Here is an 18,435-nt window from a genome sequence, read left to right on the forward strand (position 1 = left end):
TTCCATTTACAACAGAATCAAACACAATAAAATACTTTAGGAATAAACTTAATAAAGGGAGTGAAAAACTTATACAATAAAAAGTACAAAACACTGCTGATAGAATTTAAAGACGCAAATAAATGGAAAGACATCCTATGTTCATGGATTGGAAGACTTTATATTATCAAAATGCCCATACTATCCAAAGTCACCTACAGATTCAATGTAATCCTTATCAAAATCCAAATGGTAGTTTTTGCAGAAACTGAAAAATTCACCTTCACAATTCATATGGAACTACAAAGGATCCTGAATGCTCCAAATGATATTGAGAAAGAATAACAAATTTAGAATCCTCACACTTCTCCATTTCTAAACATATTTCAAAGCCATAGTAATCAAAAAATTATGGTAGGGGTATGAAGACATACATGTAGTCCAATGTAACAGAATAGACAGCCCAGAAACAATCCCATCAACTGATCTTCCACAGGGTCCCAAAAGAACACAAAGGAGAAAAGATAATCTCCTCAACAAATAGTACTAGGAAAACTGGATGTCCATGTGAAAAAGAATGCAAGTTCATCCTTAACATACACCATACACAAAAGTCAACTCATCACGGATTTAAATGTTTAAGCTTTGAAACTATGAAACTCCTAGAAGAAACCACAGAGGAAAAGCTTCTTGGCATTTACATTGGCAATGATTTCTTGGATACGACACCAAAACAACAGGTAACAAAAACAAAAATAGAGAAACGGGATTATGTAAAACTAAAAAGCTTCTGCACAACAAAGGAAACAATCAAGAGAGTGAAAAGGCCACTTACAGAATGGGAGAAAATACCTGAAAACCACATATATGATAAGGGATTAATATTCAAAATATATAAGGAATTCCTAAACTCAATAGCAAAAAACCCAAATAACCTGATTAAAAAATGGTCAAAGGATCTGAATAAACATTTCTCCACAGACAACACACATATGGTCAACAGGGATATGAAAAAATGCTCATCATCACTAATTGTCAGGAAAATGTAAATCAAAATCACAAGGAAGTATCATCTCATGCCTGTTAGTATGGCCATTATTAAAAAATATTTTTTTTAAAACAACCCAGAAAATAACACATGTTGACATGCATTTGGAGAAATTGGAACTCCTGTGCATTGTTGGTGTAAATTTAAAATGATTCAGCCACTGTGGAAAACAATATAGAGGTTCTTCAAAAAATTTAAAGTAGAACTATCATATGATCCAGCAATTCCACTTCTGGGAACTGAAATCAGGATCTCAAAGACATATCTGCACACCATGTTCACTGCAGTATTGTTCACAATAACCAAGAGGTGGAAACAACATAAATGTCCATGGACGAATGAATGGAAAAAGAAAATGAAGTAAACAATGGAATATTGTTCAGTCATAAAAAAGAGGAAAATCCTGTCATATGCTGTAACATGGATGAACCTTTTACGTTAAGTGAAATCAGCCAGCCACAGAAGGACAAACACTGCTTGTTGCCATTTATGTGAAGTATCTGAGAGCCAAACTTAAAAAAACAGAGAGTAGAAAGGTGGTTGCTAGGGGCTGGGAAATGGGAGAACTGCTGTTCATGGGGTATTGTTTGTCATGCAAGACGGAAAGTTTCTACAGATCTACTGTACAACATGGTGCTTATAAAGTTTATAATACTGTACTATTCACTTAAAATTTTATTGAGGGAGATCTCACATTATGTTTTTTATCACATTAAAAAGAAAAAGTATTTCCAAGCTTTCCTTTGAGGTGGGAGCTAGAGTCCTGTTGGGCCCTGGGACGTGGTGTACTTATTCCAGTCAAGACACAACTTTCCCATCTCCACGCACACAGAGCTAGGGAGGCGGAAGCTCCAGGGACTAGCCTTCAAAGGTCAGAATATATAAACTTGATACCAAAATAATTTCCAGACTTGGGGATTAGAAGAAAGGACCCTGACAGGAAATGGTATGGTCAAACACTTACCCAGGTAACTGGAATACATTTGCAGTGTTAAATACCAGGACTTGAAAGAAAATGTGTTTCTAGATTTAGGTAGGATCTAAATGAAGATAAATAACTAAATAAATGAGGGATAAAACTAATCTATAGTATAAATACCCATTGAAACAAGTGTTACCACAATCTGAACCTGAATAGACAATATGAAGTCTAACTTATCAACTTATATTCAGCATTTCTAAATGAATATAATTAGAACACAGCTCATCCACTCCCTCTGATCACATACACTCACATATGCATGTATATAACCTTTTATATTTATAAAATGTAATATATATACATATATATATAAATAATTTCCAAAACAATTTTTGCACCAGAAACAAAAAAAAAAAAATCTAAAGGAGAATTTAGATATCAATTAAACAGTCTTTTGGGTGTTTGATGTGGCCTCTTTGTACAAAGTGAGTATTTTCTAGGTAACCTGTCTAATTATCACTTCATAAAGTTTTACAGGCTTCATTTTTTTGTATCTACTTTTACCTTTTGCAAGTAAAGAACTGTTCCCTTTAGTACAGCATAAAAGGTCTTCCATCCTCGCTTTCCTCTTGGAGCTAGAAAGGGAAAAAAAATTGAAAAATTTTATTTGATGGAAATTTGCGTTTTTCGAAGGAGAACCTAAAAGGTCAACATGGTGATTATGCTTCAATGTTCCTGGTTTATTTGCTACCGAGACTAATAATAATGAGAACTAAAATTTTCTTGAGGCTTACTGTGTAACAGGCAGTATTATCTCATTTAATCCTCACAATAACACTGTGAGGTAGGTACTATTACTCTTGTCTTTTTATAAAACTGAAGCACAGAGAAGTACTCTGCTTATGGTCACATAACTAGGAAGAGGAGAAGCAGGACTCTGAGCCCAAGCAGCAAGGCTCTGCGGTCCGTGCTCCAGTAGAGGTGACTAAAAGACTGAAAAAGCAAGAGGCATATTGGAAATACACATTAATCTAAGGGCTCACGAACCAGAGCCTTCATGGCTTCGTCAAAGTTTCCAGGAGTCATAAGAAAAAAGTCCCGGAATATAAAAGGACTCCTCTTGGTCTTTCTCCCAAACATCCACCAGCTGGACTGTAACTTTAATTATTATTACTCCTGTGGCAATTTGTGATACCTCTGCTGCAGATCACGCTGCCCTGTAACATAATTTTTTTTTTCTAAATGTCTCTTTCAGTAGACTGTGAATAACCTGAGAACAGATATCCTTCATCTTCAGAATTCACAGAACCTAGCATAGTGCAAGGCAGACATTAGGCACCTTTATAAAAATTCTCCAAACTAAGTTTCTTCCGGAAGTCCTTATATTTCCTTTATTTATATTTTCCTGGAGTATAAAGTAGAATTTCTCTATTGACTTATATAAAACTTTACAGATTGTCCTAAAGTAAAAGCACAGATTAGCAAAACAGTTTACTATTTATTCTTAATCTTGATAAAATTAAAATCCGTAACTGGAAAAGGTTATTACCTGAATACCATTTCTCTAATGTCTACCAAATATGCAGGAAGGGCCATTTATTCTTATTCTGTTATCAACTATTTGGCTGTCTTTAGGCTGTCTTTAACCTGGATGCCTGATTAAATTAGGAAGTGCATTATTCTTAAGTAAATCTTTTAAATCTCCTTTGACTGAAGAATTGTTAGGCTTGGAAAGTAGGTGAATAGCCACCTACAGAACACGGGTGCTCCTGCCAACACCATACTGAGATATCCACCTGGCAAAATAGGACTCAAAACATCCACTCTGCAGGTTTCCAGGGGAAATAAAAAAATTTCATCCCATCTGTTTCCATCACGTAAGGTTTTAAAGTGTGTACTCAAAAATAAATGATCAAAAAATGTATACCATAATCTTCTTTTTTTAAAAAATTTATTTATTTTAGGCTGTGTTGGGTCTTCGTTGCTGCACGTGGGCTTTCTCTAGTTGCGGCAAGCAGGGGCTACTCTTCATTGCGGCGCGGGGGCTTCTCATTGCGGTGGCCTCTCTTGTTGTGGAGCATGGGCTCTAGGAGTGTGGCTTCAGTAGCTGTGGCTCGTGGTCTCAGTAGTTGTGGCTCGCAGCTCTAGAGCGCAGGCTCAGTAGTTGTGGCACACAAGCTTAGTTGCTGCGCGGCATGTGGGATCTTCCCGGACCAGGACTCAAACCCTTGCCCCCTGCGTTGGCAGGTGGATTCTTAACCACTGCGCCACCAGGGAAGCGCCATAACCTTCTTTATAAAGAAAAACAAGTGGCTACTATAAAGAAAGCCATAGATCATCTCATATATATATATATATATATATATATATATATATATATATATACACACACACACACACACACACACACACACATATATGAAATAAATGTTGACTGCCTTTTTCAATAGATGTCAAATTCTGATCTGGGCCATGTGAGAGCAGGGCACACAGAAGTGGCCCCGGGCTGCAGGAGCTGCTGCAGAGCAGGACAGAGGCAGCGGTGTGGTGGAGGTACCTGCTGGAAGGCAGACCAGCTGATCTCTAGACCTTGTCTCAAACCTCTCCTCTCACCCACTAACCCTAATTCGGTAACTCCCGACCAGTCTCCCAACCTCTCAGGACTTCAGCTGCTTCATTTTAAAATGCGGATAATTCATATAACTTAAGGCAAAGCACTGGCTAATGCTGGAGAAGAACTTAGAGAAACCCTTCTGTTTTCTATAGGAGGAACACAGGTCCTGGATTTGAAAGGCTTTCCCCAAAGCCCTAAAACTAATTTAGTGGCATCTTGAGATTCCTTCAGTTTAAAGATTTACAAATCTAGTTTTCTGCTTTTCAAGTAGAAATCTATTAATCTGTTACCAAGGTTGTTGCCCCAGAATCATAACCCTGCCCCTCCCTCAAATGCAAACCAATTGCTCTTATCTAAGTTTCAGGAGGAAGCTGCAAGGAGAAAAAGAAGAACTGGTCAGAACCAACTAAGCCCAAGATGGGGGAAGATTTGACTTCCAGTGACCTTGAGCCAGATTAGCTAATCGACACACCCACCAGGATAGTTGACAACTGCCATGACAACAACTGGAAAAGCCCATACAAGGACTGAAAAGGAGTGTTCCATCAGGTCCGGATCCAAACCACACCTCTATTCATGAATATTCCTCCCTCTCTTTCCAATTCCCACCCTTTTACCTGGACCCTCCTCTGTACATTGTGTCTCTGCCTGAATTGGGTTGAGAAGTTGATTTGGGAACCGAGTTCTGGCTTCTTTCCATTCTTTGGTCATTGAATAAAGGCTGTGCTGTCCCAGGCTCTTCATTGGTTTCATTAGTGGCTGTGTGAATCCGAGCAGAAAAAGAACCTCCTTGACGGAGACAAGGAGTCTCCACCCGGGTTAGGACCCCAGTGTGGGTCTAGTCCACCAATTTGGTAACAAATTGGTGTACATGTTCACAAAAACTTTTAACAGATCTTCATCTTTACCACACTAAGCCTCCTAGAAATGGATCCCAAAGATCTCTCCAACCAAACTCTGATCGCAAGTCACCTGTGGGTGACTAATGCTGAGTCAGGGAGCATTAACCCTGTGCGCCATGCTCTATTTTTCCAGCTCCCACAGAAGTGTAAAACTTAATCTTGTTTTTGGTCAATTATAACTTAGTTGTTTAACGCACACCACAATGCTAAAAATAAGACACTAGTATTACCTCCATTTTACAGTGGAATTCAGGGAAGAAAAGGACCACTGTGCACTAAACAGGATGGGAAGGCTGTAGAGGCAGCCTCAGCGGCCCTGATTTTAAAGCCACACACACACAGTGCAGCTATGGCTTTTGCACCCTCGGTGAGGCTTGCCACGTGAAACACAGGGCTGGACCCCACTGAATGAGGAGGATTGTCCCTCATAATGACAACGGTAGAGGGAGTTAAATCTGACATCATAGCACATTCATTATTAAGTACAGAAGGCTGGGGAAAGAGCTATAACTGTAGTTACATAATGAACATGGTGGAAGGAATCAGTGAAGTCACTGACTGGAAACTGGATGTATCCTACTGCAAGGCTCTAACTACAAGGGTGGTAGCGGGTTGGTAGGTAGATGCATTTTAACAAATATCTGGGTGCCTACTGTGAAAAGGTGTTTGCCAAACTTGATCAAAAGATACCGTTTTGTGCACTAGACTACACTTCCACGGCTATTTTTAACATGCATACCCAGAGTCCAAAGACTGCTTTCCTTCTTCTTGAAAACAAAAGAATCTTGGTGTATTTTAACTCATCAACTGTCTCCAACCTTACATGATAACAGTGTCTATTACTTTTGTCTTGTTTAATACTACTGAAGTAGACATTTTGTATAAATTGCCACTGTCTGCTTAGATTTTCCCTCATGTTTACTATAATATTACCTTTATTTGTTACTTCTGTAACTCAGGTTGTTTTTGGAGGCCATTTTCAACTACTTATTGAAATCTATACTTAGAAGTTCTTTTAGTGAGGGTCTTTTGGTGGCAAATCTTTTTCTGTTTTTCTTCATATGAAAATGTCTTTGTTTCATAAGAAATTCTAGGGACTTCCCTGGTGGCATAGTGGCTGAGAATCTGCCTGCCAATGCAGGGGACACGGGTTCGAGCCCTGGTCTGGGAAGATCCCACATGCCACGGAGCAACTGAGCCCGTGCACTACAACTACTGAGCCTGTGCTCTAGAGTCCACGAGCCACAACTACTGAGCCCGTGTGTCACAACTACTGAAGCCTGCGCGCCTAGAGCCCATGCTCCACAACAAGAGAAGCCACCGGAATGGGAAGCCCAAGCACCGCAAAGAACAGTAGCCCTCGCTCGCCACAACTAGAGAAAGCCCGTGTGCAGCAACAAAGACCCAATGCAGCCCAAAATTAATTACTTAATTAATTAAAAAAAAGTCTAGGTGGACAATTACCTTTTCTCATGAAGACATTACTTCATGTTGTTTACGTACAGGTTTCTTCACGTTTATCCAGCTCTGGGCTTCTCAGGTATCATTTCCAAACAATTGCAGTCATCATATGTTTGAATACTGTCTCTCCATTGTCTCCGCTATTGAAACTTTTGATACTCTAACTTCTCAGTCTACCCCACAGGCGGCTTCACAGCTCCTTCATACTCTATCTTTTTGTCCTCTGTGCTAAAAGCTGGTAGTTTTATCTCCAGTACTCCTTGGGCACCCAGATCCACAGATGCCCTGAGGGATTAGCAGTCCCAGGGCTAGCTCACTTCCTAGATTTGTACTCATTTCCCTTTCATTGTTACAGGTTCATCCACTCATTTAAAAGGTGTTTAAAAATATTTTAATCACTTTTAGATGTTTCATAATGTACGAGTTTTGGAATTTGTAGGCCATTGTGTTGCCAAAAAACAGTTTCTCATTTTTTCTTTTCTTTTGAAGAATTCATTCACAAATTTTATAATCTAGAATTCATTTGAAGCAGGATAAGGAGATAGGAGCGGAGGACAGGATGAGAGAAACTAGAACAAGGAAGGAGGCTGTTACAATCGCCCACATGAGAGAAAAAGCCCAAAATATGGATAGAGGTGCACAATAAAGACAAAGAACTGGAAAGAAAGGGGAAGGCAGCAGTGCTAACTGAGCACCTATACTACAGTGCTCTGAGCACTGGGCACGCATTATAAACGTTCTGTTTGATCCAAATGATCCTTTCAGTTAGGCATCACTGCCTCTATTTCACATTGATGTCTCCATTATAACTACATCTGCAGCTCTGAGAGGTGGTGTAAGCTACTGAGGGGGCTACCTACATACGGATTTCAAAGCTACTGTCTAGTGCAACTCGGAGGAGGAAACATGTTCTATGGATACATTAAGGGGAAACTCTCCAGGTGACAATCCTTTGCAATAGTCAGGCGTACTACTCCGGTGAGGTAAGCACAGACGGCAGGGAATGAGAAGATAGGACAGCAGGGGAATGCAAGTCAGGTGTGTTCTCTGATCTCCCTGATGCCTTCAGAAGCACCCCTGCTCATGGCGATGCAGCTCAGAACTGAGCCACGATCCTGTGTCTGCCCCCTAGCTCACCTAGCATTTTGCAGAGTAGTAAGGCTAATAGCAGTAATAATTGTAGCAGTAGTGATAGCATCAGCTAACATTTATCGAGAACATACTGTTTTAAGCACTGTTCCAAAACTGGATGTATGTTAACTAAAGCCCACAACTCTGTGAGGAGCCACTTCTATATTCTTCATTTTACAGATGTGGACTCTGAGACTTCACTAACCTGCAGCACTAGGTTCCCCATCGCACTGGCCACTTTTACTCTGGTTTGTATGCAGGGAAAGAGCAGTCAAACTAGACTCATCCACACTGAGTTGGTAGACTCTGAGATATAGGGGTGATATTCAAAGTAAAACAAGAAACAAAAAAGTCAACAGGCCTCTGTGACTTTTTACACCACACACACAACACATTTCTGCAAAAGAGAAATTCGCAGTTGTTCCAAACCTGAGCAGTGGTGAAACTATCATTAAATCTTCAATATTATAAACCAGTTCTTATTAGTATTCTGACCTTATTATAGGTCAGAATACTATACTTATTATACTTTTATATACTATTTATATACTATACTATTATATAGTATTATACTATACTTATTATACATTTGAAGAAGTCTTCTTGAAAATATGAAGTACAATGAACAATATTTTGGCTTCAGTTACTACCACTGATCTTTAAAAAATAGTTAAATGCACAACTGAGAATGAAAGCACAGCCTGTCACCCTTCTTTCATAAAGAGGAAGGTATAAAATACTCCTGAGCAATGAAATATTCAGTAAAGAGTAATGACGGATATATGCCAGAAAATAAAGATATTTATTTTTTTAATTCACCAAAAGGTATAAGCTTCATGCAAAGGTTTTTATTTGCATGCTATACTCTCCAACTTTAATTTCTTCTGAACCGAACTGGAAACAGATTGCGTTTAAGATCTTACTGTTCCAATTTTTCTATTTTCATCAAAATCTTGGCCTGTTTTTGAACACTCCACACTGTGGGTTCCCTGATTATCTACTTTTTCCTTTTCTTCAAGTTTAATATCAGAAAGACTTAAGAAGCATAGAAAGACATAGTATGGACAGTGTCTATTTTTTCTTTTAATACACAAACCTTTCTTTCCTGTCTGTTGGCCTGAAAAATATTCTTCCATTGCCCCAGTAAAGTGACAAAAATATCATTTTTTCCCCAAATGGTAGAGAAGGTCAGTAAGCCATATCCACACTAATTAGAAACAATTCTTAAGTTATGGCCTGAAAGCTAACAATGGAGGCCCTGCCAGGCTAGGAAACAAGGGAAATGTGAGGATGTAATAAGCTCCATGTAAAATACCTTCAATTTCTCTATGTTAATGGGAGAAAGACATTTAAAATATAATGCAACACCACTGAGGGCATTCCAAAATAAATCTTGGAAACAAAGATGTGCTCAGCAAAAGCCCTTCTACACTGTACAACTGGGACATGTCTGTACGAGATTTGTAAAAGGCACAAGACATTTCTAAAGTTAATTCCCTAGTGACAGCATCTGAAAACTGGGCAAAATTCTTAAAGTATCTCTACTATAGAATGAAGAGATATGCTACCTTGGTAGGAAGCAAGCTCTTCAATTCTACGTCACTGAGGCAGCTGAAGGTGCACCCCAGGCAGGGGGAGTTTGCTTTCTATGACTGGTATGCAAAGGATTTAGATAAATTCATGGATGACAGCTCTCCCTACAAATCATTATGTGAAGTTAACAGTAATCCTTGTATATTTATCCCTAACTTCCTTTCATAAAATATTCTCAGGCACCACCATAAGAAGTACCATTAAATCTTAGTTGAGTAACTGAGACACTCAGATTACTGCTTGAAGCAATGGAATCCCAGCTGTGCACAACAGAAGTTACCTTTGGGAGAAAACTCACACAATATTAAGCAACTCATAGTGTTAATTATCTCCAGGTTTATAACAGAGTGGTAGAAATAAAACAGTACTATTACTATCTTATATTTCTAAATCATTTACCTTCGAAACATTTAAGGCAATTTACACATTTAAAAAAAATCAGTTAATCTTTATAATCTTTCTCTTTACGACTGGGAGCTGTTACCTGCAGTCAACTCTACTTTATAAAAGGAAAAACTGGGGCAGCCTTACAGGAACTAGAAGTACAACCTATACAGATTGCTTTTCCCTGAAAAACATTTCCTTCTTTTTATAATAGAAATAGGTTTACATCACTGGTAGAGAACAGAACATGAAACACAAGAGAGAATTGGAAGAATATGCTCCCCAGGATGCCCCTGGCAGGATGATGTTCACTCTGGATGTGATTCTATTCCTTTAAGAAGTCAAGACTTTTACCCTAAATTGATCTTTCTGGAATGGCAGAAAGTACTCTGGACCAAGAACCAGGAAACTTGGATTTTATTCATACCCTGCTGTCTACTATTTCTCTGACTTTCAACAAGTTGCCTAACATCTCTGGTTATAAATCTATAAAATGACACTACAACATACAATAATTACTTTACAGTGTTGTTTCATAAAGGTTATTAGGACACAAACCCTACCCCTAAACAGTTCACATTAACAGTGATAAGTTGTATAAACCAAATTACCGGTAGCATGGCACTAACCGAAAGCAACCACAGTGGAGGTTTCAAGCAGGTAAAGAGAGGAGGAAGTCACTAATTCTACCCATGTGTAGGGTTTACAAGTCAGAGAAGGTTCTAAATGAGGATTTCGTTTTCAGCAGATAGAAAAGGGGGGTTTTCTTTGGCCCTCCACCTTCTCTACAGTATATCTGGACTAAGACACTGAATCAAAACATGGATCTCAATTACAGAAGACTCATAATACTGATCACCACCATCCTTTATCAGGATGGCCTCTGGACAAAAGCCAACATAGTATTTTCCACAGAGAGCACATGATTTGAAATTCTGGTTTCACCTGAGTGACCTTGGGCAAGTCAGCCTCCCCATGCGTCACTTACTGTCTCTGTAAAACAATAATAAAATGCTACCTACACCTCGTAGGGTTATTCTGAAAATCAGATGAGTTAATACATGTGAATCTTTTAAAAGTGTATTTTTTATTGTTAGGGATACTGTCTTCTAAAAGAAAATGCATCCAATTTCCATGCTAAAACACAAAGACTTACTTTTTAAACATCATTCATGTATTCAGAAATTTTTCTTTGTTAAAGTCAATATTTTGAGAAGAACCCCCACCCCGGCCCCAGACATTCCTGATGCATTTTAATAGAAAAGGGGTAACCTTTCACCCTTAATTTAATTGGGGGGAGGATGGAGTACAGCACATTCATTAACATATTTATTGTTTCTGTTTTGTCCCAGGTCCTGTCCTGTCTTGACATTGGATACATCAAACATGAATGCAAACAGTAAAAGTGAACAGTGGGAGGAGGAACAAAAGCTGATGGAGAAATTTTTACCCAAGTAATAAGCCATAAAAATGTACAAACCCAACTTGTAAACAAATACGTTCCTCCACTCAGCTAGGAGATGGTTTCACAGCTAGCCATTGCTAGAAGCACAGGGAGAATGTAAAGGACTTGTGCTGAGGTTGGAGAAGAGGGCAGGACATAATAAGAACATATCATCATGAGCTAAGGTTACGGGAAAAGTGTGCAGGCAGCGAGAAAGACAAAAATAACCCAGAATATACAGCTATTTTTTTCAGGAAAAACAAATACTAGAGTCATATAAACTTTTTTAGCATTTTGACAGATGAACATCCCGCACATTTTCTTCGCTGCTGCTTTCCCAGATACCAGCATGACCTCTGCCCCTTCACTTCAATCAGGTCGCTGCTCAGATGTCACATCCCCCAGGGCTTCCTCTCCTCACCTTGCCTTATTTTTCTCTGGATCACTTAACAGTCACCTGAAATACCACCTATTTATTATTGAGCTCCCCCTATACTAGAATGGAATCTCCAAGCAAGTACTATTTGTTACTGTGTCCAGAGAACAGATTAAAAACTCGAAAAAGAAGAAAAGCATCAGATGTCCTAAATAGGCATGTAGATGAGGCAACTCAACAAACATTGAAGATAATTTTTTTAAAAAGTGTCTCCATCATTTAGGTGAAATACATTTGAAAACTCAGGTTGGTTAAAGAGCAAAGAAGAGGCAGGACAAAATTTTCATACAGATTATTTCAACAAGAGGATGTTGGATATGGAAATAGGATATCAGTAAAGACCCAGGCTCATAAGGAACAAACATAGCTTGACAAATTGCTATGGGTTTTCAGTAATTATTAAAGAATGGACATCTGTGGAAAGGGACTTTAAATTCTAGGAAACAAACAGCATCCCATAATTCTTTTTTTAAAAAACTGACATATAATGACATGTAACATTATGTTAGTTTCAGGTGTACAACATGATTCAATATTTGTCTATACTGCAAAATGGTGACCACTGTAAGTGTACTTAACGTCTATCACCATACATTACCGCAGTTTTTTTCTTGTGATGAGGACTTTTAAGATCTATCCTCTTAGCAACTTTCAATTATGTAATACAGTGTTATTAACCATAGTCACCATGCTCATAATTCTTATAAAGTGAAGGAAGATGCTGGAGAACTTGCTATTTTAATAACCACCTTAAAAAGTTGGACAATAGCAAAATGTTACTGAAGTTCAATAACTTCATTATATGTGAAAGGTATGAACACTGAACTCCAAGAAAATCAAGCATACTATGTTTTTTCATAATTTTTTGAGCAATTTACAGGATTCATTATCAAACTTACAGAGAGCAACATACTAAAATAAAATGTAAGGGTAAATTATTACAGTCTATCTGAGGAACGCAGGTTAACTGCTAAATCAGATAAGCCTGAATCTGGCTCATCAAGTGACACCAAATCAAGTTTGTTCAACTTCACAAGCACCTTATGACCAATAAACTTTAGAGTCTAAGATGCTGCTGAGCATGCATTTCTACAAATAGAATTCAAGTAGGCTACCTTAACTGTAAAATAGCCCAAGCCCCATTGGCACCTTTAACACGCCCCTGGGCAAAAGCTACTACAGGTCAACAAAAATAACTCCTAGTGGCAAGGAAGAGCAGCCTGCAGACAGAGGCTGTTCTCAGGGAAGATGACAGCAGTCTGACTGTTTTACCCCAAACTTAGGAGCTTCAGGAGAGACTGCCAGCTCCCCTTTCTAAAACACGGTTCCCAACCCTTCCTACAAGACCGCTGACACAGATGCCAGAAAACAGCCCACTGCCATGAACTGCATCTGAAGTGATGCCACCATGTGTGTAACTCAGCTTTTCCATGTCAGGCCAACGTCTTCCATTTGTTTAGACTGCCAGTGCTTGGAAGAGCTTCACCCCTTCCCACCTTGGGACTTCCCACCTTGTAACCAGGACTGCATTCCTAAGAGGACTGCAACAAGCAGCCTTGATACAAATTACTAAGTGCTGCTAAAACAACATGAAACATTTGTCAACGATCCCCATCCCCAATTTATTTATGGTAAGAACAGTACCACAACAGCCATTAGCAGATTTTTAAAAGGGAGGTTTAATACCCACCACCTTATCATAAGTCATCTTAAAAAAGAGACAATAGGCCCCAAATGGAGTCACTTGTGCTCAGCCCACCTCACCAGACCAAGGCTTAATAACTAACCTAATTGCAGTAATTGCAGTACAACCTCCTCCAGGAATGGTCTTAACCAACTAGTCTGGAAGTTTCTTGTCAGCAGCAATGAGGAAATCTGCTACACAGGCCCTTTCCATACCCCAGAAGAAGATGAGGTGACCACTCTCCCCTTTTCCCTTCTCTCCTGCCTATAAAAGCCTTGACTTTGTACGGCTCCTCCAAGCTCCTCTCTGCTTGCAAGGTGGGATGCTGCCCAATTGACTGATGGTTTAATAAAGCCAATTATACCTTTTAAATTTATTTTATTGCATTTTTTGTTATTTAACAGTCAATTTTTATTGGTAATCATGCTTAAGTGTTTGTTATACCTTTTTCCATTTGTCTTTATTTTGAAAACATTTTACTATATTTTAGACATCATTGTATTTCATTAGGCCTTTAAATATTCTATTGCATTGATGTTATATTTTAAATAACAAATGTTTAACATAAAACACTGATTTTCCCTGATAATGTAAGTTATATTCATCCAGTGTCAATGGCAAAAAATTTCAAAGTAAATAAAAAATATGGAAAATAACAGAATAAAACACACATAGAAAAAATATGTAAAATCACCAGTCTAACCACCAGAGAGCATTTCAGTATATAAGCTCCTAATCATTTTACTACGCACACGTCTGCCACAAAATTGGGATATCATACTTGTTTCCTTTAAACATTTCTACTTATATATCATATGTCATTTTAAAAATGACTGCAAGAGTGACACTGTATTGCTCTTGCTGGTCATTCAGCTGTTTCCAAGATGATGATGGCAATAATGCTGCTGCTGCTGCTAATATTACCTAAAATAATAATTAAGTTCTTAAATAACAATTAGGTTCTTTCTATGTGCCAGACACTGTGCTAATAAGCACCTTAAGGTGGCATTCTCACCTTTGAGGCTTTTGCATTACCTATTTCCCTCACTGGAATACTCATATATGCCATTTGTATCCAAAGATGTTATGAACTTCCTTTTGCAATTCAGCTTTCAGCTGAATGACACCTGTTCAGGTATATCCCCTCCCTCTCCTTATTTCCCATCAAGAGTGAATGGACTGGCACACAGATGGTGCTCGAAAGAATTTCTACTTTGCAGCCAATTAAGCCGACTGTGCTCTTTTCCCCATGGGGGCCTGGTGTGCAGTGGCTGCAAACAACAGTCTCCTTGGTAGTGTAGTGTATGAGCCTGTTGCCAGTATGGGTTGCCCTAAGGGATGTTGGATTCAGCCCTTTCCAGTGGACATTCGTGACTGGTATACTGTCCCCAGTTGAGGCTCCAGACAGGTATGTGAGGTGCCTTTGGAAAGCCCCAGGGTGCAATGGCCAGGGCCCACATTGGCCAAGTCATGGTGTCCATCTGCACCAAGCTGCAGAACAAGGAGCATGTGACTGAGGCCCTCCTCAGGGCCAAGTTCAAGTTCCCTGGCTGCCAGAAGATCCACATCTCCAAGAAGGGGGGATTTACTAAGTTTAATGAGGATGAATTTGAAAGCATGGTGGCAGAAAAGAGGCCCATCCCAGATGGCTGTGAAGTCAAATACATCCCTAATTGTGGCCCCTGGACACATGGCGGGCCCTGCACTCGCGAGAGCCTTGGCACTGTCCCCTCCCTACTTGCCCACCAATAAATTCTACTTTCTTGTCCAAAAAAGAAAAAAAAATTTCTAAAATGAATCAATGATCTATCTAGTTTAAAGCTCAAATTCTTAATTCTGTACTATCCAGTGATAAAATTTTGGTACATAAATTTCCATCACCATAATTATTTTCTTTAGGAAACCAGTATTGCATTTTTAATTTCAAATTTACATCAGGTTACTGAAGACTTTGATAAACTGTAATAAACAAACATAGAGAAATGAAGATTATTTTCTTCTTTCTCCTAAATTTTAACTATACTGAAAATATAAATAGAATGAGTCAACAGTACAAACAGAATAATTTCTAAAAATCAGATGTAGTGAAAACTGTGCATTCTTCTTTCAGAAAGAAATATTCAGATTCTGAACAGAGTTTTTTTGGTGCTAAAAAATTATAGTTTCTATTCCACATTCCTTGTCAAAAGTATTGCTTCTGAGAACAGTGGGTGACCTCTTTTAACCAACACTAATGAAGGAAAGGGTGGATTTTAAATGAAAGACAAGAGCCATCAAAATGGAACTTAAAAACCTAAAAGTTATTTAGTCTAAATGTAGAATTGTGAAGAGGCACTCCTCATCGAACACAGATAAAATGCCACCAGAACTAGACCGCCACCAAACTCCTACTTGAGGACTCAAATGGCCACCCTCATGGCACTGCTCTTTGGCCTTGTGTCAAAGGGCTTCATTATACAACCCTGCTGCCACAGAACAGCAAAGTGGCAAGGAGGGGGAACTTCGCCTAGTTTTAAAATAATTGCTTTGCTTTGCCTCCACTTAAAGAGTCTTTCTCTAATAGGAGGAGACACTGTCTTCTGGGGAAAAAATATTCCACTTTTATTATCTCTTAATTACAGTGTCGCTGTTCCCAGTGTTATACAATAACAAAGAATTCTGCCTGCAGTGCCATTATAAACTCTATTTTCAGTAAGTGTGACTCAGAATATCATCTACTCTCTCAAATTTGACATGTGGGACTGAATTTTCAAAACTTTCACTGACAGGCAATGTGTAAACCCCTCTAAAGTGAGTGAAACCCCCTAACCTTCTCAAGACACTACTCAACACTCCTTACATCCAAAGCTTTTAAAATGAGATCTAAAATGTGAAACAAATATGGCTCCCACACCCTTAAAAAGCAATTAACATTTCAATATTTCAAATAGAAACAGATCTCAGGTGGGTAAAATCAATGAAGGATCTATACTGGAAATGTGATTCAAATATTTCAAAATTACTAAAGTGGTATGTCCACATAATTAGCTTCTTTGATTCACTTCTTCCCAACTCCTCCAATACCATTTTCCAAAAGAAACCACTTTTTAACATTTACTGTTTCTTGGGGTAGTTAATTTGCATCATATCCCTAAACAATGTGCTGTGATAATAGATTGTAAAATTCTCTATTGATTTTCTGCTGTGAGAGATGAGGACTAGCAAATGTGACTGCTCCATTCCACCTGCCCAGTACATTTGTATGGCTTTTTATCTGCATCTTATTTGTTGTCCCAGTAGTTTTAAGAGCATGCTAACAACATTATTTCCTGCTTCTTGGGTATTAGGTAGCCCTTTTCCACTTCTCTCTAAGAGCAGCATGATGGCTCTATCCCTGTTTCCCTTGGGCTCTCCCCTCTCCACTTTTACACCCCAAATTCTTTCATCTGTATTCTTACAGGGTCAAGGTGGACAATATTTACATTCCATTGTGTAACCGTAATTAAATCTTTTACATTTCTAAATGTGAAAAACAAAAAAACCAAAATTTTATTATTGTGGTGAAGGTTTAAAATATTATGAGGTGAATACTAATTTTGGGGTTTTCGGTTTTATAATTATTATTTTTCTTGCACAGACTTCAAGAAAAATACCAACTGCTTCTAAATTTCCCATGCAATCAGGTGTTCTATCAAGTTTTAAAAATTTTATAATGAAACATTAAGAGATCAGAAGGCTATCAAGAGCAAGAAACATATGTGTACCTAATTTTTTAAAATTGTCAATATAGTTGAATTGCTAGGTACTCCTCACTGACTGCATGTTCTTCCCCTTGCCAGAGGTAACCACTAAGCCATATTTAATGATTCCTATGTGGATGTGTTCCTATTCAAAATAGTGCTGTGTTGCATGCTTTAAGATGTTACCATATACGCACATTCTTCTGCAAGTTGCTTTTCTCATTAAACATTACCTTTTGTGAGAGTCATTCATGTTAACAATTGTAACTCTAGTTACTTGCTTTTCACTGTTACATAGTTTTCTACTATATGAATATATGAAACCTTTCCAATCTCTTATTAAGGGCCATTTAGGTTGTTTTATTTTGATCTAACATAATGTTGCTATGAACAATCCCCTCCTTGTAAAATGGCAAGAGTTTCTGTAGATACGTACCTAGGACTGGGTTAACTGAGACACAGGTGTAGGCTTTTCCAACTTTATTGATTATTGCCAACTGTCTTCCAAAGTGGTAATACCACTGACACTCACATGCATGGGGTGGAAGAGTGCTCACTGCTCTAAAATCCTTGCCAGCATTTGGTATTATCACTCTTTCAAATTCTGGCCAATGAGACATACGTGAAATGATATCTCACTGTGTGTTTAATCTGAATATCCTTGATTACTGGAGGCTAAGTATCTCCTCATATATATTTATGGATCACTGCAATTTATTTTTCTGTGAATGGTCTGTTCCAACTGTTGTCCATTTTTCTGTTATGTCGTCTTTCTAATTAATTTAAGATTCCTTTACACACACACACAATACTAATCCATTATTAGTAATATAATATGCTACAAAGTATCTTCTCCCATACTGTGGATTATCTTCTAACTTTTTAAAAGAGGAGTCTTCACATTAATGTAATCATATACAGCAATATATCCTTTCACTGTTTTTGTTTTTCTAAATCTTAAGAAAGCCTTCTCTACCCAAAGGTCATTAAGATGTTGCTTCACATTTTGATCTAAACATTTTAGATTTTCTCTCTCAAATGTTTACCTTTAATCTACCTGAAACTGATTTTTCTGGTTGGGCTGAGGTGGGGAACATACACAGACACACACATACCAC

The 18,435-nt window shown here is 38.3% G+C and overlaps 1 protein-coding gene and 1 non-coding gene across 12 annotated transcripts in view; one reads left to right on the forward strand and one right to left on the reverse strand.

Moving 5' to 3' along the window:
* PSD3 (pleckstrin and Sec7 domain containing 3) overlaps positions 1–18,435 on the reverse strand; it is a 573,112-nt gene that overhangs the window by 77,724 nt on the left and 476,953 nt on the right. For all 11 annotated transcript variants that reach the window (XM_067721837.1, XM_067721838.1, XM_067721840.1 and 8 more), the window contains one exon: positions 2,514–2,584. In XM_067721837.1, the coding sequence (XP_067577938.1) occupies positions 2,514–2,584 (71 nt within the window). The remainder of the gene's footprint in view (positions 1–2,513; positions 2,585–18,435) is intronic.
* On the forward strand, positions 14,813–14,951 carry LOC137216244 (small nucleolar RNA SNORA70). The gene has a single exon (XR_010939661.1). It is a non-coding gene; the product is annotated as a small nucleolar RNA SNORA70 (small nucleolar RNA).

This window comes from Pseudorca crassidens, chromosome 21 (genome assembly GCF_039906515.1).
Source record: "Pseudorca crassidens isolate mPseCra1 chromosome 21, mPseCra1.hap1, whole genome shotgun sequence".
NCBI classification, from domain to species: Eukaryota; Metazoa; Chordata; class Mammalia; order Artiodactyla; family Delphinidae; genus Pseudorca; species Pseudorca crassidens.